General features: G+C 39.4%; 3 protein-coding genes across 4 annotated transcripts; 2 read left to right on the forward strand and 1 right to left on the reverse strand.

The window, feature by feature from the left end:
- LOC138123582 (cuticlin-1-like) lies at positions 1-22,752 on the forward strand. Its single transcript, XM_069038335.1, has 8 exons — positions 1-339; positions 771-830; positions 3,469-3,517; positions 8,975-9,186; positions 15,874-16,016; positions 17,352-17,745; positions 20,090-20,263; positions 21,958-22,752. The coding sequence occupies exons 1-8, from the start codon at positions 334-336 to the stop codon at positions 22,156-22,158; spliced, it is 1,239 nt and encodes a 412-aa protein (XP_068894436.1). The 5' UTR covers positions 1-333; the 3' UTR covers positions 22,159-22,752.
- Positions 22,676-24,354, reverse strand: LOC138123584 (metaxin-2). 2 transcript variants are annotated; one of them, XM_069038338.1, is made up of 6 exons: positions 24,263-24,354; positions 23,966-24,210; positions 23,864-23,915; positions 23,274-23,611; positions 22,984-23,225; positions 22,676-22,934 (listed from the first exon to the last, which is right to left on the reverse strand). In XM_069038338.1, the coding sequence occupies exons 1-6, from the start codon at positions 24,291-24,293 to the stop codon at positions 22,772-22,774; spliced, it is 1,071 nt and encodes a 356-aa protein (XP_068894439.1). In that variant the 5' UTR covers positions 24,294-24,354; the 3' UTR covers positions 22,676-22,771. The 2 variants fall into 2 exon arrangements, with proteins under 2 accessions (XP_068894439.1, XP_068894441.1); XM_069038340.1 differs by lacking the exons at positions 23,864-23,915; positions 23,966-24,210; positions 24,263-24,354 and adding an exon at positions 23,667-23,828.
- Positions 24,278-25,157, forward strand: RpL23 (ribosomal protein L23). The gene is made up of 3 exons (XM_069038351.1): positions 24,278-24,415; positions 24,623-24,706; positions 24,765-25,157. Exons 1-3 carry the CDS (start codon positions 24,403-24,405, stop codon positions 25,088-25,090), a joined length of 423 nt encoding a protein of 140 aa, XP_068894452.1. The 5' UTR covers positions 24,278-24,402; the 3' UTR covers positions 25,091-25,157.
- Positions 25,158-25,435: the final 278 nt, after the last annotated feature.

Here is a 25,435-nt window from a genome sequence, read left to right on the forward strand (position 1 = left end):
CTTCAGCATCAAAGCAGCCAGTTAAAAATTAAAGCCGGCGGTTAGAGTGAGGCTGTCGCCGTTCCGCAGCTCGACATCCTCTAGGGGGCGCGTTCGAACACGAGACATGTACCACGACAATATGTTAAAAGAAATACAAATCCGCAACAAGCATTGACTCGCCAACCCCGCGTCTTCGACGACTTTTCATGTTTCCAGTGGGGTGAACCATGGACAGGTGAAAACAAAACGCGTGTGTGTAGACTGATTCTTAGGTTATCTCTTCGCTTTAATCTCCACATCTCTCTGTGATATTTGATCGAGTCTCGTTTTATTTTGGATATTTATTCAGCAATGAAGGTGAGTTTCGGCGCGCGGTGATTTCGACGAGACGTTACCACACGAGCGCGGATCCCTCAATGGGCTTACGCAAGTCCGCAAGTGTGACTTGAGTAATTCGACCACCAATTAGGAAACTGTGACTTGTGCAAGCGGACCTTCCAGGGTGGAATCGATTTGTACAAAACGTTTAACTAATCGAGCAAAGTGGCGAGGAGGGACAAGGTCGGAACTTTTATTTTGCGACCTTGTCGCCACACAGAAACCGTTTGCTCTGATTGATCCGGTGCGGAGGTTTTGTTTTCCAAATCGCCGTAATATTCTCCACGAATGTTAGAGTCGAGGGTGCGAAGACGACCACCGCTGAGAAAAAAGTGAATTTTCTCAAGGTTGTGGTCTTCGTACTGCATGACCCAGTTGAGTTCACGCTGACCACTTTCTATTTCTTTCAGAACACAATGAGAGCGAACCGCCCGACACATGCTGCCCTGCAACTCTGGCTCATCCTCCTGGTAAGACGCCAAGACGGTGGAATTTTTACGTTCGCACCTATGCTTGAAATTATCTTTTTATCTCGGCCGAATGCGCACGACAGAACTCGTTTGATGCATTATCTTGTACCGAGGCGAGTTAATACTGTGGGACTTTAGATACCCAAGGTAGACAAGAGCCATTACGTCACTTTTTAAGTCTGCTACAGTCCCAAGGCTGTTTTTTGAATTGAAAATCGAGTCTAGGAAGCGCCGCCGCCGGCTGAATTACGATCGATTGTCGTTCGCTTAATTGCGAGCTTTTAGTTTAATTGCATCGTTAACAATCCTCAAAAATGTTCAAATGCCATCAAGTAAACACCCGACCACCAAACGTGACCTCCAATTCCTAGAGTTGTACCAACAGCCTTGCAGAATTTTCAAAATTTCTCATTTCGAAAATCTCAGTTGCGAAACCAGTCGAGTTGCCACCAAAACTAGACCTTGTGGAGGAACAACCGTCATGACTCATGAGGTGTCTTAATTAGGGATGAAATTACAAATTCATGAATCTTTCATCGTCCTATTCCCACTAATGAATTGTTTAAGAGCTCCTAACGGTTGTGCTCATCAAGTCGTAAATAATTTTGATTGATGGCCGCCCCATCTTCTCGGAATTACTTATTTATTCACAAATGGAGTTGTTAAAACTGTTTGTGATAATTGGTGCTGTGATTTAATGCATAATTTACATGTTAAATAGGAACAACTGTTACATTATGGCTATGCTGCCACAAACTTAAAGGTCGTCTTGTTACGAAAACAGTTATCTAGATCAAAGATTATTCTTAAAAGAAATCTAATGTCTGTTAAATACCGCCGCCCACAACGAAATTCGATTTAGACTCTTTCTGTAACGGGAGCGTAGCGAAAATTATTATGATTCTATTGTGACAAATTCGAGATCATTTATCATTGCGGTGTTCAGGAAATATATCATCTAGATTATGTTTCAGTTGGGTTCGCGGCTATTCTCAATGCAAATTAGACTGTTTATCAAACTAGAAAAAGTAATTTCGGGACTCAAGCAGAAAACCTATTAGTAGCAAATTTTAAAATCAAAAAGGAGTATCCTGTACTATTGTTCGGATCAAATTGGTCACTTAATTTTAATGAGAATTCCGCACCCATTAAGATGTCCACGAGACAATATTTTTCTTTGCGACAAGCAAATGCCAGTTGAGTGCCCTTCGTTCTGTCATTTTTATTAATAAAGCTTACAGCTGCTTTCGAACGAATAGTTTATTTAAATGGCATTATTTGGATTTACAAAATGTTCAAAAACATTTTAGGTTATAATGAAAATGAAGTGACATTTGTTAGTTAGGTTAGGTTGGTGCACAGTTTTTCCCAAATTCTCAAACGCAATTCTTTCAGACAAAAACTCCAAATACTTCAATAAGAATGTTCAATCGTCGTCTGCCACAAATTTTACAACTTCTCCGATGTCTGAATCTCATTGTCACAAATTTCGCAAAATGTTTTAGGTTAGAATGGCAGTGTTTTCATTTGATTAATGACGTTCGTTAATAAGGTTATGTTCAAGGGGCCCTTTCGCTAAAGTTTCCAAAAACAATTTCTAGTAACGGTTGAGTAAGTAATACTGCCTAAAATGCTTTACAAAAAGAATCATTTGCAATTTGTGGTGTTTTTAGTGTATTTTCGAGGAGATGCGATAATTTGACCGTTGCGAAGATGCGACATAAAGAAACTCGCAATTTTGCGCAGACGTGTCTTAAAACTTGAACTTTTTTAAGAGTCATTGACGTTTCGAACTTTACTGAAGCTACGGTCGTTTTTGTATTTGAATTAATTAAAATTTCAACCTGTGAAAATTAAGATGCAAATATAGACAAAAAGGAATAAAAAAGCCGTTAGGTATGCAAGCAGATGTATTTTTCATGTATATCAAACCAAAGTTCCAGTTAAACTTTGTGGCCAAACCTGTTATGCGTGAGAAAGACAAACTTTCAGGCCTGTGTGCATTTAAACCGTCTTCAAACCTGTGGGTTTCAGCATTTCAAAGCTGCTAATTTGATAACAGAACCTGTAAATCCAAGATGTAATAAAATGTTGTTCGCTTCAGCTGCAGACAATATTTCAGTTCGTTATAAAGTTGTCGAAATTGCCGTCAACGCTGAGGATAATTACTGCAAATCAGATTCGTTATTGACTGAGATCGAATCGAGATGATTGTGGCAACGTGCGCGGTATTTTAATGAACTTCGTCTCGTCGAGGACAGAGCGTTAGCGAAATCGGCCTTAAGATAACACATGAGAAACTAATAGCTTAAGCCAGATCTGTACCATGGGAAAGCTTTGTCTGCATTTTTATGGCAGGGTATTATTGTGTTTTCGTCTCTATCCGTGTGCTTATTAGATCTATAATTTATAAAAATGATTGACGACGTGTAATTTTTTCTTGAAGGTTAATAACCGACATACATAGTCCCACAAAAACATCCATCACGCAACTCGCAATCAAGCGATCACAAAAACAGTCATAAGAAGAAGAAAGTAAAAATCACGAAGATTCAACTTTCTTGGCTTTATCTTTGTGCGCTTCGTTAGATAACACCAATTACTGCCAACCGACTCAGACCATTTTCTTCTTTTGCAGATCTGCTCACATTTCACTGTCAAGGCTGCCAACATACCCGTCACCACAAGTAAGTACAAGATACGATAAGTACAATGTAATCGTGAGGCGGCATCGGCAAATTGAGCCCAAAGTGTTCAACTCCTCGATGAGTCTTTGTTGGGCAAAGTCTAAGGTTACGATGTGTAAAAAAGGGGATTATTATTCCGCCAAAGATGGCCTCGAGTTGTAGATGCTAAGAACCGTCATCTTCTTCGACCCATTACTAGCAATTATTGCATTGTATTGTTGACCTTAGTCGCGCTTTTTGACCACGACTGGAACACATTTATATTCTTCTGTGGGAGATTTTTCCTTCTGATACCAACACCGAGCACTGGATAGGCGAGATATTTCTCGCTGGAGGTCGTAAATTTTATTTTGATCCGTGGTGCATAATTATTCGATGCAAACTTTCCAATTTTTCTGCTTTTTTGTTTAACACCTCCTGGCTGAAGGCGTACGGTCCATCCTACGTTAGATTTCAACAGGAGTGCGATTGCAACACTTCGCTTTTAACAGTAAATACCTGATCTGTCGGAACTGCAATCCGGAGCGATTTTTTCCATCCTCATAGTCATAACCGCTCGCGCTGCAACAATAGTCGAAATGTTCTACTAGAATAATTTTAGTGTTGTGTAGAGTGTCGTAACTGCAATATTAAACCTTTTAGAAATGTCTTGTTTATGCATGGAAAACGAAAGTAAAATCGGGGTCAAGAGATATTAATTATTTGATCCGTGGTATTGGACATCTCGCGTTGTTTTCACTTTTTATTTACGACTCCTTCGCCACTTTTCTATGCGATTTTTAGCCAGAAGAGAAACCGTCTACTTCGAACCGTCCAATTTACATTTTCATGGTCACACTTTTGGTTTTGCTGTGTAGGTGTTCAAATTGCGAAATGTGATTTTGTTCCGACAACTTTTTGTCCTTCCACTTCTAATCGATATTTTCTGCCACGTGAACCGTAACTCGCCTGCACTTGACTACAAAAGGAAATTAATTCTAAACACAAAAATGCAATTTTGCTCACCGCGACATTGTCATTTTTGCACGACTCTTCGCATCTGCTCCGTCATTTCTTGTCTAGTGCAGTCTTTCTTCATTAGTGGTGCTCGCTGGATTCCACGAAATTGCATAATTGTGGTTTCGATTTTTTAATTGGCGGTATTGAGAATTATAATTGTTGCTAAAATAATTTTTAGAAAGTTCAGGCATGAGGGGATTCGTTGGTTGTTCGCGGAATTATCTGCTTCAATTATTCATTTTATAGGTGGTTGGTGTAAATTTGAATTTTCTTCAATTTAAATTAATTGCTTGTGCACAACGGGCTAATTTAAATACGCTTGCGAAGGGAAATTGTTGAACAAATACCTCATTGTTAAAAATAATTTTACATCATCGATGCATAAAGCTGTGTTTGATCATGTTTCATGGTGTTCTGACAGAATAATTGCTTTTTAAATAGAAAACTAACAGAACTGACATACACATCATTAATATGTTAATTGCTAGAAGTCTTTATTTCTGTTAATTCTCTCTAATCTTCTGCAAAAAATCTAAAAGTTTTTCCGTTGTTCGTGCACTAACAAAGTGTAGGTTTTACTAATCTGTTTTTACCCATTAATGACTTCTTAATGATGGTTTATTTCTTAAATTACCGTTCTGCTTGGCTGTAATTTTAGTAAAAAATACCGGACACATATCTTTCGTTGGGACCGGAATTTAAATCCAAAACTGATGTTTCCGTCTAGTTTTTTAAAATGTTCTTTATCCTTACTTGAATGTTATAATAATACTTGCTCTATTCTCCGTCACTGCGACTACCAGTTCCGAAATAAAATAAATTTTCTCTGAGCTTAAACCAATAGATCAAAGACCGGTTAGTTTCTTCGCTGCTCGTCGAGTTCTCTTCAGAATGTGTTACACTTTCATGGTTATAAAAAATGTCGTATAAATATTTATTTCAACTGCAAGTTGAAAGTATTTTTGCAATAACTTTTTATTGCAAAACAACATTCATTTCACAAGTTTTTTTCGAAAAAAATTATTTGCATCAAGGTTGTCCCCTTATACAAAGTGTACCAAAATTATTGTGGTGTCTAATAATAGGTTTTGGCAATTTGAGTGTTTTGAATTTTGACGCATTGGAGGCACAGCCTTCTTGTGAAACGAATCATTTAATTTTTTTTGTTAGGAGAATGATTTTTATCGATTTTTGTTCTGAAACTCTACATGTGAGCATAAAATTTCATTAGAATCAACTTTTTCCTGAAACTTTTTTCGATAAATTCAGCGCAAACCCCATTTTCGCATTTTTTAAAATGTCAGAATCGACGGACACCGAACGTCACGTGATACCTCTTATGAGTCACAGTTTTAGTCTGAACACCGTTCACGTTGTTTTGGCATAATGGGAGGCCATGATTTATTTTTTAACGTTGGACACACTGTTTGATTTCCGCCACCAAAGTGCCTACATGCGGACCTATCAAAATGAACATAACATGTTGCTGAATTTCCCGCGATGTCTGACTTTTCTTCTATTGCAAACTAGTAAAATATAGAACTGACAACAATGCACTAGACCTTGACGCTATTTATTACCTCAAACTTAGAAAAACATAAACCTAATTCAGCAGACAGCTTTACTACAAAATAAATGCAAAATTTCCATCATGGCTTCCCATTATGCCAAAACAACGGGAATGCATTTTAGACAAGAAACGACGATTACCACAGTGACATTACGTAGTGACATTTTTGTAAATAAAAAGTTCCCCCAAATTGTGGGAAATTTTTCGTAAACACTGCATAATCGTATTCGACAAAGAAAAGAAATGACATAAGGATGTTTCCATTGCTATTTCCGAAATTTGTTAGATCAAAAGAAAAAAGTGGTACATATTTCTCTTTCAAAAAATTAAAAGGAACAAAATACAAAGAAACGTGGAAAAGGGTGAAGTGAAATACGAAGAGAAATTAGCAAACACAGTAGGAGAAGAAGATGTAAACAATAAAAAAGAGAGAAAACAACAATGAACTGAGGAGAAAAAAAGAAAAAAAGATAAAAAATATAGAAATATACAGAGTGTCTCAGCTAAGACTTTCGAGCCTAATAACTCAGTTATTTTCCAGCGGATTTTTGTGAAATTTAAAATGCAGAGATTTTAGACGGTGAAGAATAAAATCCCATTAATGCAATCACCCAAGTCTTAAAAACGTAATTTTTACATGCTTTTTTAAAATGTTGAATCAATTAAGATTTACATAAAAAATTGATCGTCAATAAAAAATGCTGTAGGAAAAACTCGTCCTTGAAAGACGTCTGGTTTGCAAAAACAAAGCAAAAAACTGTGTTAAACGTGGCTGCAAATGCAAAAACGTAGACGCGTATGAAACAAACGCGCAATTTTGCAGAATTTTGGTCATCCCTTTTCGCAGAAGAGCAGGTGACAGATTTGACGTTTATCTTGCTAACCTTACACTTACAAAGCTAAAGACAACATTTGGACGTAATTTATTATACTGGATGCTTTAATTCTTCCATAAAGGACTAAAACACGATCGGGATATTTTAGCAAGGTAATTTAGTTCACATACGCTTCCTGTGTCTTCAAATAAATTGACGACTCTCTTAACCTTACATTTTGTAAAGCCTACATTTGGATAGTGTTCCACGAGAAAACGAACTGTGTCATTGAAGTTCTTACGACCCTCTCCATAGACAAAATGTTTTCCCTTTTTCAACAATATTGAAATTTCTGCCGCTGTAGTCTATTTTTAGAGTATTTTCAATAAATTTTCACAATTTGACGTTTCTAATAAAGCGCGCCCAATTTTGACAGACTTTAAAAGATGTACAAAATGTTGCTTGGCAATTAATCATCAATTGTTTCAAAAGGTAACTGTTCAAATTTTACATTAAATTTTTAACGACAAAATCTAATCTTTTCGTTGAATCAGACAAGTGATTTACTTAATTGTTTGTGTAGACCCCTATTTTTTAATGTTTAACAATCTAATAATAATCGCGCATAATTTTCGATAAAGGAAACATGTGTTAAAATTACATTTTTTAACTTGAGATAATTTTATTATTACTAATTGAACCTTCACGGTCTAAAATATCTGCATTTTAAATTTCATAAAAATCCGTTGGCAAATAACGGAGATATTAGACTGGAAAGTCTTAGCTGAGACACCCTGTATATCTACGCAATAATTTCTTAGTTTTATCCATTTTTGAATCATTTTATTGTAAAAATGGTCGAAATTGCTGAAAATCCGTCCATCGTTACTAAATTATTAATTTTCCAAAATAATTATTTTCAGATTATTAAAATTTGGATTTTCAAAAATTTTTCAAAACATTCACACTTGGCTATCCACTTTCTGAACATTCGGTCCAAACTCCACGGTTTCAAATTACACATGTTAGATTTCAAAATGGTTGTCGGCGCAGTTGGCCTTGTTAAGTTGGCATTTATAGTAACTTTAGAGTTGTTTGGTTTACATTTCAATTGTCAAAAAAAATCTCAAGGTCTTTTCTCAAAATTTTCAAGTTTTAGAATAAGAACAATGTCATTTTTAAGTGTTAGAGAATGTGGGGCAGTTTGTCGTTGTCATCACGAACTTCTAAAATATTCAAATGATGTGAATTTAAACTGAAACTTATTCACTTTTATACTTTGCTTGTCATTTCTTTTAGATTATAACCCCCAACTGTCAAAATTGATATTTAGTTACTTGATTTTTGTGCATACTCATGGCCTGCTGTATTGACAACCATTTTGCATTATAATTTGGCAGATAAAAGACCAAAAAGTCTTGGTCTGAACTTCATAAAAACTGCTTAAACTTGAGTGTATTTAATCGACCAAAGGTTGAAAAATATATTTTCACCGTTAGCGGCGCCGCAAAACTTCGTGTTAATTTGTCTTCTGACGCCCACCTCGTTTGACCTCCTGATAATTAATCGCTGATAAAATTTCCCGTAAATCGTTCAACTCAATTTTTCTGTGTATTGCAATTAAAAATTATTTGCTTCTCTTTTTCCTAGAACAATTTGCTCGTTGTCGCCGTTGGTTACATAAATACCCCCGTGCAAACTTTTCCCTTTCACACCTGCCGTCGGCGGCACAAACTTCCTTCCAGGTTTCCGTTCCACACATTCCTCAAAGCAGAAATAACCACGCAGATTCATTCATTGTTGACTGACAACCAACATCCTACATTTTTCAATTTGCTTTGTAAATTCGCCAACGTCCACGTCATTCTGTTGGTGTGACGGATCGCCCATTCCTCCAGCTCGCGCGAATTCCTCTTCGTTCCCTCAGCAACCATCAATGAATCCCCATATTGCCCAAAAACAATGAAAGGAAACTGAATTGTACGCACACTACCAACTACTAATCAACCACCCAATCGGAATAACAATAGCCAGGCCAGTGTCCAGTTACTTGACGTGTCGTTGTTCTTGCAGGCGCACCGGAAGTGGCATCGGATGTACGTGTAGAATGCAACAGCGACGAGATCGTCGTCAGTATCAACACCAGGTCAGGACGCTTCAACGGGATGATATACCCCAGGGGCCTGTCGAAGAACAGCACGTGCATGGGGGAGTGGGTCCAGAGAGCGGCCCCCGTCAAGTACAATCTTCCGCTGCGCGGCTGCAACACCATGAGCACAGAACTGGTAAGCCAAATCGGGTGGAGGACGTCTTCGTGAGTGTCTCCGGCTGGAACGACGCGGCCTCGCCCACATCATGACGGCTTAACAGCAAATCGACTTAACCCGCGCTGACTTTTGCTGGTGGTGATTCGAAATTATGGTAATGAGTGGAAACGTGCTCGTGTTCAACTTGACACATAAAAGAGCACCGACGGTGTCACGACGTAAGGTCGGATCGACGTGGAAATTGGCGAGAGATAACGGAAAACGCGGTTGCGACGCGTGCCCATAAACCACGCACCATCCTGCAAACGGCCTCGTCAAGAGGTAACGGTGAGGGCGCTCATGAACTCCAAATCGGCGCAAAAATGCACAAGAGGGTACAGTTAAGAACGCGAATTGACTCGTTGGGACACTTTCCTTCACCGTCTGGATTTTTGTTGCGCACGTCGATGAATTGTTAACGAGCTCGACGCTCGTCTGGCCTAACGGCTCTTGTCGATTTGTTAATTTATTGCCGCCGGTAATGAGACAAATAACAGGATTTTGTGGTGCCACTCCGGTACAATTATGATTTTTTCACCGGCTAATTGGCTTGTTAAAATAATTAAACGTCCGAACTTTGACTCGAGGAAGAGGTGATTACGCAACTTGTATCGTAATCGTGGTCAACGGACATGCATTTAACGGTGGAATTAAAACGCGTACCTACTGATGTAGTAAAGTTGGGCGACAACCACTCATTGTTTGCGCGAAGAGATTCCGCGAACGCGCGTGAAAATGCTTGTTTTGCAATCAGGATTGTCACGAAATGGTAAAATGTGTCTTTGAAAGGCTTGTCAAAATTTATAATGCTGGCGAGGGCGGCTGGATGGTTACGAAAGCTGAATTTTAATTTTTCGTGGCGAATTTATTTGTTTTAATTGTTGTGGCGAGGCCGTGCGCAAAAGAATTGGCCTATGTGGGACAGCAACAGTTGCAGTTGAAATAAAACACAATAAAGCACAAAAATCCGCTTGTTTGATAACTTTCAACGTTGTTCATTTTGCATTATTTTTGTATTTTTTGACAATCAAATCTTGATTCTATCGAAATTCTTGAAGACGTGGAAATACTTCTGGATTCAATAACACAATAAATTAATACGAAGAAATTTAAATATTTTAAAGAGATTGAAATGAAACGTAGCCTCTTTCTGTGCAAAACTTACGAAACTATTTGGAACCGTCTTGGAACGCACAGTATTTTAAAGATACCTTGCACTGATTTGTCAATTTCATCATTTGACTTCTTCAACACCCGGAATTATTATTTGATGGCTCCATTTGCGCCTTTTTGACAACATTTTGAAAACATTGTACACAACAGACACCGATCACAACATTCTAATACTGTTGACTCAGTTTCGCTTGTTTCCCTAGTTACAGGCAAAGTACACTCTTGATTTTTTAAATAAATTGTCAAATTTTTAAATGTCAAACATAAAATGAGATTTTCTTACGAATCTGTCCACCATTCATGACTAACATGCCGTGAGAATATTATTTATTTGAAAATGTACGGTGGAGTAGTAAAAATAAACGAGTGTAACAGCTGATGGAATGAATTAATTAGGTATTAAAATATCAAGGACCACATGTTGAGTGTATTAAATTATAATTTAAAAATACTGATTTATGACGTCCAAAATATTCCAGATAAAGACATGAAGGACTGTTGACCGCAGTCAACACAATAGGAAGAAGTTCTTTTTCCTTTGTTTCTGACTACATCTCGATTTTCTGGCGGTTTTAGTTTCGATCTGCATAAATCGGATATCGTTGTAAAAACCCGAAAAATATGTGACTCCTATTTTGCCAAAATGTGGATTTTTCCGTCATACTGTAGCGAATTTAAATGCTTTAGTTAGCTATTGTTGCGTTTTGTATAACAATTCTTCCGATGTCATATTTACACGATGTCATTTGACGTTTTTAACCTTTGACACTTTGACAGATTTGTCCTCAAAACACAACATGCACCACTCAATTTTGTAAAATTTACACTAATCACAAAACAGATTGACATGGAGATGCCCATATTTCAGATTTCACCGACGACATTCTTATTTTCTTCACCAGACTTAGAATAGAAGCCATGAATGATTATTGCTTCTTTGCTTTTCTTCTTTCTCTTTTTTACGCTAAAAACATCAAAAATCTGTCGTAAATTTTTTGTCGTAGCACACTCATATGTCATTAGTATTTTGACAGTTCTAGTATTAGTAGAGGTGTTGTTAACAAATGTTTATTGTAACGTAAAGAGACTTTGGCTTTAAGGTTCTGGGAGGAAGGACATCACTTCCAACAGTTCTCTTAACTATCGGGTGTTTTTTTTAAATTTCACCTCATAGTAGGCTTGGAACAGTCGATTGTGAACGCACTACCTATACAGGTTACGGATCAGCTGTTTAAATCTTGAGTCTGAGTGGTGCGTTCACAAGCGACACTTCAACGCCTACGTGGTGAAATTAAAAAAAAAACACCCGATATTAACATTTGCTTAGATTTGTACTTCATTGTATTCGGATTTCTTTCCAATTGATATATCTAACCTCAAAATTCACAAGACACAAACCTTAGATACACTTAACCAAGGATGTACCTGCCCTATAACAAATTTGCTGTACCATTTTATTCTTCAGTGTTGAGCGTTGTAACACATGAACCCATTTGATTTACTTTTTCTTTATTATATGTCAGACCAGAAGTGGTTTTTCTTGATTTCTTTTGGTTTACTTTTAATGCTGATCATTTCCAAAGCATAATTTTGTGGTTATATAGCAGTCTTACATCTCGAATATCCCGTCAGTTCAGTACCACAAGTTTATTTTTATCTTCTTTCCCATCATTTAAAAGTCAAACGTCAAACTGTACAAACCTGATTTTAAAATGGCATTTTTTTCTGAGAGTCTAAAGAATCAAGTGAAATATTTATTTTGGCTTTTGTAATCAGATTAACTAATTAATTTTTAAACCAAAAATTTTCAAGAACATTTATCATAAGTCATTACCATCAGTCCATTGAAGTACTTTTGGTGACTTAGTGTTAAAAATTCGGGATTTTTTAGACCAACACTCAATTGTTGTGCTTTTTTAAAGTGTAAATTAATTGGAGCATGTTGACAGCTAACCTAAAATTTAGAGCCTAAAAATCTTTCTTTTTTTTCTTTCTTTGCAATGTTTAACATTAAAAAGAGAATAACTTGACGATTCCTATTCTCGAAGCAAATATCTAAGGGCACCCTTTGCTGAAAACAAACATGTTTAATTATGTTCCGATTAAACATAAACAAATGTCATTCGTGTCAAACGGTGGGAAATTCAAACTTTACACTGTTCTAAACGGTTTACTTTTTCCAACGCCTACTCAGCCCAGGATTTCATTTGAACGCGTCATAGAAAAGTATACATATTTTCAAATTATAGTTTTTTTTTATTTAAGATAATTACCGTCAAAATCCAAATACAATTACATCTAGGATGTAGACCAAAGATGTGTACAGTCGCGAGCAATAAATTTTGGTCGTCAATGTCACTCTTTGACGCAATGGAAAATGCTCTATTGTAAAACAGTCATAACCTATCATCATGTTGAATGGCATTAATTGTCATTTTTTCCTCATTTTTTTGACACTTTGTTGACATGGGCATAATCAGGTAGGGACATTTTTTTAATTTGTGACAATCTAATAATCAGGTAGGGAAATTTTTTTAATTTGTGACAATCTAAATTTATTGCTCGCGAATTTAGTCCACTTCCACCAGCCTTTCTTTAATTTTATTCTCAAAACTCGTTTGCTCGCTTTTTCACAAAATTGATCTAAATCAATCATCTTACCCGTTGATTACATTTTTAATATTATCCCGCATGCGTTCAATTGGTTTTAAATCGGGACACTCTGAAGGCCAACACGTCTACTTTTTGTTCTCTACAAGTCTATTTCTTTTTCTCTATTCCTGTTTGATGTTTTACCCGTAATTTTATCTCGCGGCTAGAACATTTATTATTTCATTTAAAAAGTAAAGATTTAATGTTTTTATCTTCCATCTGTAGTGGACACTGAGTGAAACTTAAACCACAAAGAAAATATCAAATGTTGAATATGTTAATGAAACAATTTGGATTTCATAAATGTCCTCCAATAAATTTTAGTTTAATGGAGACTGGAAATCTCGCGTGGGATGTCTGCTATAATATTATTATGTCAAAAAACTTCACAATTATATTTAATGACGTATAATTCCACGAATTTCAAAAGATTTCAAGCATTTTGACAATTTTTGTGATCAAGTAGACTCTTGTAAATCCTGCGAAATCGACGAATCTGTGTAAAATTACGATTTTACACCTAATAGAAAATAGAAGAAAGCTTCTTCCGTGTTGCCAACCTTATTTATCGTCACTTATTCCGGTTCAAAGTTCAAGCTTGGGTAATTGTCACGTTTGCCAACCATACACGAATAGAACACATTTGCCAGATACGCCTTACATAAAATATTTATCTACACATAAAATTCAATCATTGAACACCTCTCTTTTATGGCTCGCTGTAAAGTGTCAACGATTATTTTATATCTGCAGTGTTAAAACACCACGAAACGTTACATTCCTCAAGCACAGTTAATTCGAAATCACGGGAAACAATTTTTTAGAGGCACTTCCTCAATTCCAGCATTTAGGTTATCGCGTACTTGATACGAGACCAGCATAAAACCAGTAATTAACTTATCCTTAAAGTAAATTCCTCATTACGCGAGCTTTAAAAGTGAGTACCCGCAGAATGAATGGGTACCGGAATTCGATGGGTTAGTAAATCGGACTCGGTCAAGTGCTTCGACAATTTGCAGAAACGAGAAAAACCTAATTCATCGGTTCCGCACCTCAACAAGATGGAACTTCTTCGCTGAACCGTTGCCACAAAAAATAGAGGGGGTCAGCGAAGTTCATGCATCATTTCTAACGAGAAAATTTAACTTCCATTAGTGATGCTGCTGTAATGTCGAACCTTATAGGGTCGATCAAAGACCTAGATGGATAAATGAGGACTGAAAGATGATTCAGCCAAAGACTGGATTATGAGACCTCAAGAAGCGTGTTCTTGGAGTTTTGCATAGGTGCTTTGAGGTTGGAATTTGTCGATGAAAATCTGCGCGCAAGGTCGGATTATGTGGAAGCTTCAGCAAGAAATTTCAGGAATTTCTGAAATGGCTCGACATCCATTTGTAATGACGGTTCGCACACGTAACGCGATGCACCTAAACGTTCTTGCGTGTACTTATACGTCTACGGATAAAGAGGACAGAACCTTGAGAGTGTTTTATTGTAACAGCTGTTACAATACCAATTCCTCCGACCAACATATGGTCCTTTCTTATATAATGGAGAAAAAGTAAAACCACAGAGAAAGTTATGTAAATGACTGATCTAGGACAACACTAGGAAAAAGAACAAGAAGGCGCAGATCGCGCTCCCAAAGGACGCGCTCTGTTATTTTTAGGATCCTGTGTCTAATTTCTTCAAACTGGTCTTGCAGAACCGGTCTGGAAAATCTCCCACAAGCGGTAAAGGTTAGTGGAAGTTGCTAAACGCGATAAATCACCCAAAAGTATATCACACCGGATCGCCGTGCAAAAAGTGAAAGTGGTCAATATGCACAGAAAAAACAATTATCAGATAGTGGGACACGAAAACAATGAGTTGCAAAACGCCGACTGATTTTATTATCAAGACAGGCGACCCTGCATTTACTCTGTTGGCTTTTGCATGAATTTATGTTAACATGAGACTGTGACGTAGCCTGCAAGGCGTGGTCGGTGTGAGCCGCTTCTTGCACGTTCTCGCCCGGAATGGTCACAGTGTGGGTGACCACAACTGACTCAGGAGAGGACGTCACAGGTCCGGGTTCGCCTAGCACAGCTCGGATTTTTCTTCTGATTGATCGCGCCTTCTGACATTTGATCACGAGGTGCCAACTCGAACCGTGAAGTTCTGATCAACGGCACTCATTAAAAGACAATTATGATTACGTCAACGCACGGTAAATCCAGTGGTACTTTCTAAACTGGCGAACATGTAGCTCGCCCATCCACGCCGATTGAATCCCAACTTCGCAATTACAATTTCGGTGGCTCCTCTGACCTTTGTGAACCCCACGTACAGGGCGACCTTCACGCCCAGACCATCTGAAAGTATAATTTTGTCTTTGCGCGACACGGTTGGTCTTTTGTGATTTTTCGTCGTGGGCATGGTTCGTCTCTTATGGGAGCACCGTAGGAGTACCAGTTTGGTTCCCAGTTTCGAGTACCGTTGCCTCTCGCACAATCGCGTTACTCACTTTCTCTGCTACATGTTACAAATGTAGGAAACTGATTTGGGTTGTCGTTCCCCTCGATTTTTTCCTCCAGGTGCATTCACCTGGTACCACCCAGGCTACGAGTACTCCTGGGAAACGTCAAAATGCGCCAAACCGGTACTACCAGACAAATAATGACAATAATAATAATTAATAACAGTACTGGTGATGAGCGGAGATGATCGCATGCTCCGGGTTTACCTTGAGGTTGTTTGTTGCATGACATCACCTGTCGTGTAAAAATAGCCAATTTGCACAAACAGTACAGCTAGATTCTTTGTAAATATTTGCGGCATGAAGGTCTTTTTTTCTTGCAGGATGATGGCGGTATTGAGTACTTTAATACCATAGTCGTTCAACCCCATCTGAAACTGGTGACCAACCAAGGGAGGGGCTTCCACATTCGATGCCGCTACAACACCCGGAACAACACCGTCACCAACGACTCCCTCAAGGTCGAGTAAGTACCCCTAAAGCCTGCCTGACCAACGCATCTTTCACAACTTGGAAAGAATGCCGCTCTCGGTGTTGCAATCTCCACTTAAGTGTTTCCTCATCCTTTGCTACTCAATCTTCTCCAGCAGTTTCTCATCGCCTTTATTTTTCAATTCATCAGCTCCGAGAGCTAATTTCAAGTTTAATCCAGTAACGGTATTGCAGTTTGCGTTTTTTGTAATTACTATGATTTGTGTTTCCACTTTCAACAACCTTTAACGCTTCACTCCCTTTATAATTCGTAATTCGACAATTTTTTACTTCTTTCTGTAATTCACAGTATTTTTACCGAGATCAACAACTCGATATCGGACTGGTCAAGCACGCTCAATATTATTTTGCATAAGATGTGGAACATAAGCGTGACAGTTACACTATTTAGAGACGAGTAACTAGGCAGTTACGCCAGGTTTTACAATAATTGAATAGCACGATGGAAAATTACGCTTACAATATGACTGAAATGACCACAATCTGTTTGAAAATTTCCTGCAGATTTTTTCTCCAGTGTCATCAACTTTGATTGCTACGAGAAGAACTTTCCTAAATCGGTAAAACCGAGTAGTTTGTAGCAGTGTCGTAAACACGTCTGTAAATCCCACGCCTTTGTAATAAATGTGACGGTCTAGGTGTGATGGAAGATGCTGCAGGATGGCAACAACTATCAGTTTCTTTTATAGAAATGGGTGTGACAATCGGCTGGATTCCGACCATCACAATTTATTGGAGTTGCAGTCTAAAGTATTGGTTGTCGATTAGCGGCAACAAGTTGGAAACAAATCATGCGACGATCGCGACACGAAGACAAAACATTTTATCCAAGAACTTGTAATGATGTAATGACCGCGTTGCGGTTTGAAAAAATACAGTTGAGGCGCCATTTCCAAGAAAACTGTGTGACCTTTCCGCCCACTTTACCTCGCAGGCAAGGTACTCCAACACTCGTCTGGAATAAATTACCTCGACTGCGAAGTTCATTAAAATGCAACTTTTTCCCCATCTACAATTTGTTTTCGCAGAATTCAGCCGTCGACAATCTTCGATCTCGCGTATTCACGATGTTTTTTTTCATTTCCGGCTGTCATTATCCCAGCCGGAACCCCCAAATCGCACTTGATCTGTCGGTTTTATAACGGCGATTTCCCAAAAGCACATCAGCTGGATCGGGAAGCACTCACGGCGACGGTCTCGTCGGTGTTAATTTAATCGCACTTTCATTTATGTTGTGAGAAAAAGTCACGCAAATCACCGACAACCTTCACCTGCTCGGGAAAAAATTTCACCTTTTGTGCTCTTCCAGCTTGATGGCCGCCGACCCCGTAACGGCACTGGCACCTATGCCGGGCTGCAACATGAAGATCTTTTCCGGGGACCCCACCTACAAGGAAGTCGCCGAGAACGTGAAAATCGGTGACCCCCTAACCCTGGTCATCACCATCGACGAGCAAGACACGTACGGGATCCGCATCACGGACTGTTTGGTCCGGGACGGGTTGGGCTGGGGGGAGCAGAAGCTGATCAACGACGAGGGGTGCCCGCTCGACGCCGAGATCATGGGGAGGTTCGAGTACTCGGAGGACAAGACGAAGGCGTCGGTGCACTTCCAGGCGCACAAATTTCCCTACACGGCGTCGGTTTACTACCAGTGCAACGTGAAGTTGTGCCTCAAGGCCGACAGCGGATGCGACATTTCGGTAAGTTGGCAACGCCAAACTCCCTAAAAAATCTGACAATTCAGGTGATGAATGTGAATTTAAAAAGTAAGTTTTATGAATTACAAAGCGGAGAACACCACATCTGCATCGATACTGACCCTTCTGATTAGATCATTCAGAGAAAGTAAGAAAAAGTGAACGTGCGTCGAAAGACATACGCGTAAAAAATCTTTTTTCTGTTACTGAAAGTGATCGATTTTTTGCGGTTTGTCATAAGCGAATAAACTGTGGCACGTGAATGGATGTTATCTGGAGCTATGTCAAGACAATAATCTCTTGTAATAATTATTGTGAAATCGAAAACAAACGGAGCTGAAAAACAACAAATGGTTGTATCGTTTCATCATATGTGAAACACCAGTGTCACGTGTTTCTCTTGTATAACATGACGTCCACGTTCTTGATTCCATCAACATTACACTCTACTTTCCACAATTACTACCAGATTGGTGCTAATGAAAGACTGTTCAGTTGTGCCAATGATTAATAGGCGAGGGAATATGGTATAGCTAGATGGGGTCAAGCACTTCCAGAATTTTTCACCAAGTGGGAAAACCTCCACAACCATTAGACGTGGCAGTTTATTTTATGGTGTGTACATCTACATACACAATTACAGATTTCTTGGATTTATCTACCCATCCATATTTAGCAGACACTTTGAACGAGCCTGGAGCTATAACAGTTGCGGTAGCACAAATCAACTCCTTCGGCTGATTGAAAAAACAGTTTTTACGCACGATACATCAACCTTCTCCCTGTCATTTTGTTTCTGGTCATCAACATCATCAATCCGCTATTTAGCCAAAGCGTGGGTTCTCTCCAGTTTTTTCGCTGTTCTTGGAACGATTTTAGACGGTGCAGTATCATCAAACACGGCCCTGGTGGGTGTCGATAATCGTCCAGATTTACACTACACGGTGAAGTCTTCGCTAAATAATTAATTCTGTACGGGGGCAAAGGCCTTGCGTGTCTTGAAGGACGCCAAAATTTGGTAGACAATCCACGCATTTTTTTCTAGTGGTGTAGGAAGATATTAGGTAATAAGACACGCAAACAGTTTCATTTGCATTTATCCAGTTATGATCACGGTCCGATTATATTCATTTTCACCAGAAATATGAAAGTAACGTAGTTATTTAGGAAAAAAACCGTTTGCGAAATCCTCAAACCCAAATTTAATGACGAAGGAATTGCGTTTGTTGAACAATGTTCCGAGAAACATATTTTTGGAAGGTTGGCGAGAAGTGTGATCGGTGTGGTGTGACAGTGTTGAGATTAGGCGACGAATCAAGCTCAGACGCGGATTTTAGGAGTCACAACATGTCGAATAGGAAAAAACTAACAAGCCAGACCGTTCCAAATTGCTTTGAAAAAAGTCGCATTCATCCTAAACAGATCATCTGTGGCCGGATCAGGTATGGCTAATGTCGGCAACAAAAAACGTAATTTGTTGCGGATTCCGCAGGCCCGGGGCGAATCCTCGCAGTCCGAAAAGCCGCTTGAGTCATGATTTTATTTTAATTGGCTACATCATCACGGCACAATGGGATCGAAACCTTGGGATATCGGATAATTGCACGAGATGGTTGGGAGTTTTCCTGTCGACGAATAGCAATTAAAACAGCATCCCAATTGCGTCTAGATGACGAAAAAATCGAATCTTCTCGATCCGTTAGCCGGCGAGGTTAGCCAAGTTCGCTCTTTTCGTTCCGAGAACCATCAGGTTGTAGGTGCATGGCCGCTGCACCCAAGGTTAAGCGGGAGGGCGTCAGGGTCCAGTGCATCCACAATGGCCATATCGTGTCCGAGGACAGCTCCAAGAAAATAAATGGTGCGGCGACGCCTACCGCCATTGTGGTCATTCCGGGACGAGGCGGACGTGGCGCACGAGGGGTTGGCCCCAAACATTTTTTCATACTTGAAATACCGTCCTGGTTTGTTGACAGTGGCGTAAGGAAGAAATTAGTCACCACTCACCGGGGAAAAAATCATAGATAAAATAAAATCTACTTTATTTTATCTATAGATAAAATAAAATCTACTTTATTTTATCTATGGAAAAAATATTCGTATGGCGCTCCCTGGTGACAGTAATATATTAATTTCTTTAAATTTCATTTATTTCTCGTTCTTGTTAATCCAATAATTATTATGATCATTTACGTGCAGTAAATTACGCTACTGGAGACGGCGTTCAGTTTTTCTGTACTAGTTTTTACTGTTAATTTTTTAAACATTTTTTTTCCCTTGGGGTTTTTCGTTTTGCGCAATTACTTTTATGTCACTAAAAAATGTTTATTTTGTAATTTTGTTCTGGCAGCCACCAAGCTGCGGGGCAAACAGGCTGCGCAGGCAGGCCACCGGCGCCGCCACTCCGGCGGACCCCGGCGAAGGGACCCCAGCCACCATCGAAGTGTACAGCGGCCTTTATGTCAACGAGGCCAACGACCTCGCCAAAGCCGGCTTGGAGGAGGACTCCGTCTTTAGCGAGAAGGTGAGTTTGGTATCACATCTTCGGATTATTTGTCGTGATAGTGACTAAGCAGGCCCCGGGGGTCTTGCCAATTTCACGAATAGCGGTCCACTGTCTGCCCTTTTTTGGCGCACAAAGACCCAAAAGACAATCAACTCGCGAGCGGAGCAGCGACAACAATGCCGAACCAATATCCGTTAGGCCACTCACCAACAGCACCAGTTTTTGCCAAATACAAACAGCGATCTTGTTTTGTCGACCTTCAACAGGACTTTCGAGTGGCGATTAATTTCGCGAAAAAAGTGCTCTTAATTTGTGCTTCACAAAAAGGTTAAACCGTTGTTTGTGGATTTGAATGGTTCATTGTTTTTGCTCCGTGGCGCACTACCGGCGATTCCTGTTGCCATCGGGAAATCATTTTAATTAAACATTCATCATTGGCTACAGCCTCAAGCTCAACCGGTGCAATTAAAACTGATTTTATGACAGAGCTGATCGACTTGTTGACAGATCTACAACCTTTAATTATCTCATCCGAACAAACGTTTCCATCAAGAGCGCGCGCTACAGAATTTTCCTAAATCAAGTCGTAACTTGCGACTCAAACGTCAATTGTGACATATGCACGATGAATCAAGCTCGAACGTGACTTTCAAAAATCATGGCACCGTGCAATATGACGTGGCTTAAATAAATTTAATTTGGTTTCTTTGATTGCGCACCGTTTGTTGCAACAACTGCACCTGCAAAAATATAACTCGATATAAATTAAAGCCATTTTTTAATTGGACTCGTTACACAGTTTAAACGATGATGATAACAAAATAGACAGTTTGTAACAAATGTAATTTACTGGAAATCCTGAAACAATAAACACCATTATTTGAAAAAAGTTAAGTGTATTAGTCTTGCGGACCGGAGACTAAATGCGCCATTCGGACAATTACGTGTTCTACAGTTGGTAGGACGAACAAGCATAAGTAATTAAAGAAATTTCCCACTGATGTAACTTTAAAATTAGACCCTGTAAATGCGGCAACGAGTAATTTTCATTAAATACCACTCAACATCGCGTGGTAATCTTGACAGGTGAAACTGTCGACTAGATTCCTTACAACATTCGGTAATCAACAGCTTAGGTCGCAATAAACCAACAAGTTAATTACGGCTTGCGTATTAGATTGTCTTGTGTTACTTGAGCATATTAAATGCACACTCGGTGTGGTGCGGTTTCCAGTGGAAAGTTTTCCTCGGGGGAAAAAAGCTGCAAGAAAAATGGAAATAAGCTTTCTCGACGAGCATTACGAAATGTCCAGAAGCTGTCTCATAACCGGTGCTTCTGTTGAAAAATGTTTCGTCGCGAGATCCACCTGAGTCATCGCCTTCGATTAACTCGGCGACTTGACTTCCTGGACAAGTGCTCCTGGAGGAAATGAGCAATGAACGTATCCTCTCCGGTCCCGAGACGCTCGATAAAGAAATAATGAAAAGTGAATGTCAAGCGTATCTCCACCTAATGGAGAATTCGAATTGTTTGCACTTTCACTGTTGGTTGCTTTGATGTATCGAAAGGAGACCAGACGAGAGTGTTTTTAATTATTACGAGCCACGTAACGCGTAAACACGGCATTGTTAGGGCGACCATTACGCCCGATGATGGCGTGGTTCGCCTTTACATCACGCTCGGCCGGCGCTCATTGTTGTTGGTTTTTCAGACTCCTGAGGACAGCATTTGCATTTCTCAACGAAGCTTCGCCATCGGGATCTGCATAGCTGGCCTGATCCTGATGCTGTGCGTGATCGCGGCCATCTTGTGCCTCCTGGCGAGAAGACGAACGAAGAAGACGATGTCGAACCCCGGCAGCTCGATCTACAGCGGTCCTTACACGAACACTGCCTATAGTCATAGTAGCTAACTGAAGTCACCAAGGAACAAGTCCAACTGCCATGATCGGTCCGTCAAAAATTAGCTTAGGTGCCATCCAAGGCTCAGTGCTCATATAGTTTTTAAAGTCTTCTCTGTCTACGACAACGGTGTTCAAGATGGAATCTTTAACTGCCATTTACCGTTTTTTACTTGCCTTCAACTCTCGTTTCGGTAGTAATTTACCTCAAGTTCCGATAGTTTTAAGGTTCAAGGAGCCCCATGGAACGTCTGTCTGAACTCTTCCAATGGCTCTTCTATAGTCGTGATAATTTTTAACAAGGGACGGGTGGAGGGATTATTTATATAAAAACGACGATGCAAATCAGAAGAAATCTTCTGACTTGGACGAATCTCAATAACTCTGATACAAACCAAGCTGTTGCTTGTTTGTATTGCGGTCTTGAATCACAGCAGCATTACCGTGTTAATTTTTTGTATATAATCGTAATGCTGCCCTGGTTCTCGATCTTGTAGCTTAAAAATTTAAAACGAGCAAAACAAGAATATTAATCGAAAGGTGCTTTAATAAATCTTTATAACTATTCTTTCAATTTAACCGTTAAATAAATATAAAACAATTAAATATGTGTTTCTTTTATCTATTAGTGTTTAGTCTCTCTTTTGAAGTAGTCTCTTTCGATCCTCTGGACCAGATTGATGAGGACCGGATAATTCCTCACGGTATTCGCGATATGGCTGTTTGGCAAAGGAGTTGTCAGAATCGTGAACAGGTGGCCAAAAACCAAAGCGTCCAACTCCGTCGGTCTAAAAATTGACTCAAAACAAACTCATCTTGACTACACTGTCTCCTTACTTATCCCCAAAGAAAAAGTCTTTTCCTTCTAAGCGATCGGTCAGAGCTTGGCAACAATTCTCAACCTCTTGAAACACCTCTGAGATCGATTTCTGATACCACCCCAAAACTTTTAACTTTTTAACAACAGAGGCCTTTTTCACCCTGTTTTGGATATGATTCAACGGCCAAGGATAAATAGAGCCGTATCTAACACTAGTCACCTCATTGTAAGTCTCTTTATCACACCAACAGATGTACAGCTTGTGTGAAAATTAATTTTGATTTACCCAAAAAAATCCGCTACTTACCTCTGCAACCTCCATTACATTGTGCACCAGACTCATGTAGGCTCTCATGTCAGATTTCATTTCGGGATCTAGTTTGTCAGTCAGCGAAATTCCCTTGTTATTGACGAATTGGACGATCGGTTCTAATTCCGAAATCACGAAAGCTCCAGCTTTGATGAAGGGTACTTTACCGGACGGAGACATGGCTTCAGCGTTCGCTCGCGGCTCCACTTGGAAATCTAAATTGCACATTTTCAGAAAAGCTTGGACCGCCAGGCAGTTTGCATTGTCGGGGAGTAAAATCTGCTCCACTTCGTATGGCTGGAATAGTTTGACATCTTTGGGCCACGGCTCCTGAGCTGCAACGATTTTGAGGTTATGTCGTTATGTAACACTCCGGAAAATGTGATTCACCCCCGAGTTCTATCTGAATACGATCAACTAAAACCATTTTAACGATTTATTGTCTGTGTTTGTAAATGAATTGGTTAAAAAATGTGGATTTGTTATAAACAACAATAACGTTTCAGTGCTGCCACACGACAAAAAATAAAAAACTATTCAACTAACTTGTTGCAGACCAGCGCTAATTTTGATTCGTTTCTACTTACTGGTTATTTGCAAGTTCTCCAGTACCTCGGACAAGTTATCAAAAGCGATGTCCTTAAAATAACGCGTTAGAAATGAGTACAAACGAGTTAATTCGATTTTACTCTCTTATTTTTGCTTTCAACATCTTCCTCTGATTCTCCTTCTGACTCTACATCGATGATGGAACCGCTGTGTGTGCTCTGGCTTTCGCCATCGTCCAAAATATCCGAAGCGGACAAAGTGCCGGACAACGTGTCAAAATCGCTCGCATTCTCTTTCAAGATTCCTTCGATTTTATCCTTGTCGCTAACTGTCGTTATCACATCTTCACCGTCGGAATCAGTTTTGGCTTCGATTTCATCAATAACTGCAACACATTGAGTTATGTATAAAAACCTACAAAGCTTGGGAGCAGAAACTTTCAATATCGTCAACACAATCGCCCGACATTTTTGAAGTTTAAAAACTGTTTGACATTTACCGCTAAAATTTAAACTTGTCTGTCAAAAACTAGAAGCGTGTTGCGGGTTGCGTACATCCACTCTTTTCCATATCCAAAATGTCTAAGAGAGGTGAGTGAGTGAATATTTCCCTAAAAATCAAAAAAATCGCGTGTAATCGTGCATTTTTAAATTCCAAACGCCCAACGGCAGCTATGTGTGTGCAATTATCGATTTGTTTTTGTGCATATTTTCCCGGATGGTCGAAAAACACTTGAGATTTTCCCGAATCGTGTTTATAGGTTATGTTGTGGTTAACATGTTTGAACTGATTTTCAGGACGTGGTGGTTCCGCTGGAGCCAAATTCAGGATCTCCCTGGGTTTACCCGTCGGTGCGGTGATCAACTGTGCAGATAATACCGGTAGGTCTCGGTTGTCGGTGCCGGTTTTCAGTGATAATTTCGAGTGTTTGTCTTTCAGGGGCGAAAAACTTGTATGTAATCGCCGTTCAAGGTATTGGCGGCCGATTGAACAGACTTCCGGCCGCCGGTTCAGGTGACATGATCGTGGCGACGGTTAAAAAAGGAAAGCCAGAGCTTCGGAAGAAGGTTATGCCTGCAGTTGTTATCAGGCAGCGCAAGCCGTTCAGGAGGAAGGACGGCGTGTTTATTTACTTTGAGGACAATGCGGGAGTCATTGTTAACAATAAAGGGGAAATGAAGGGCTCCGCGATCACAGGGCCTGTGGCAAAAGAGTGTGCAGACTTGTGGCCCAGGATTGCATCAAATGCAAGCAGCATTGCTTGACTTCTGTAATTTCCTTTATTTAAAAAAAGTGTAAAAGAAAAAGAATAAACTGTGTTCTTTACCAAAATCACTTTTTATTTCACATCCCTCATATTTGTATGAGAAATACATCAAAGATTTTTTATTGAGGTTTTGAATTTAAATCATAAAGTAAACTAAATCTGATGATTTGTAATTTTTGAAAATCTTTATTTACAGAATGTTTGGAAAATTAATACAACTGAAACTTGCAAAATAATTTTATTAGGTTAGATTGCATCTGGACAGTGAAGTGGTAGATCCAGTAGCTCCAAAACTGTTACTACCAGTCCTAAGTTGGAGAGTTGGAGGGCTAGGTTAGCACCT

The sequence above is a fragment of the Tenebrio molitor genome, chromosome 2 (genome assembly GCF_963966145.1).
Source record: "Tenebrio molitor chromosome 2, icTenMoli1.1, whole genome shotgun sequence".
NCBI lineage: Eukaryota > Metazoa > Arthropoda > Insecta > Coleoptera > Tenebrionidae > Tenebrio > Tenebrio molitor.

Coding starts and splice junctions, on each gene's coding strand:
- RpL23 (XM_069038351.1), top strand. Junction 24,707..24,764: donor CAACTGTGCAGATAATACCG/GTAGGTCTCGGT, acceptor TTTGTCTTTCAG/GGGCGAAAAACTTGTATGTA.
- LOC138123584 (XM_069038338.1), bottom strand. CDS start 24,293: ATGTCGGGCGATTGTGTTGACGATATTGAAA. Junction 24,211..24,262: donor TTGTGTTGACGATATTGAAA/GTTTCTGCTCCC, acceptor AATGTGTTGCAG/TTATTGATGAAATCGAAGCC. Junction 22,935..22,983: donor GACTTTTTCTTTGGGGATAA/GTAAGGAGACAG, acceptor GTCAATTTTTAG/ACCGACGGAGTTGGACGCTT.
- LOC138123582 (XM_069038335.1), top strand. Junction 3,518..8,974: donor CAACATACCCGTCACCACAA/GTAAGTACAAGA, acceptor TTGTTCTTGCAG/GCGCACCGGAAGTGGCATCG. Junction 16,017..17,351: donor AACGACTCCCTCAAGGTCGA/GTAAGTACCCCT, acceptor GTGCTCTTCCAG/CTTGATGGCCGCCGACCCCG.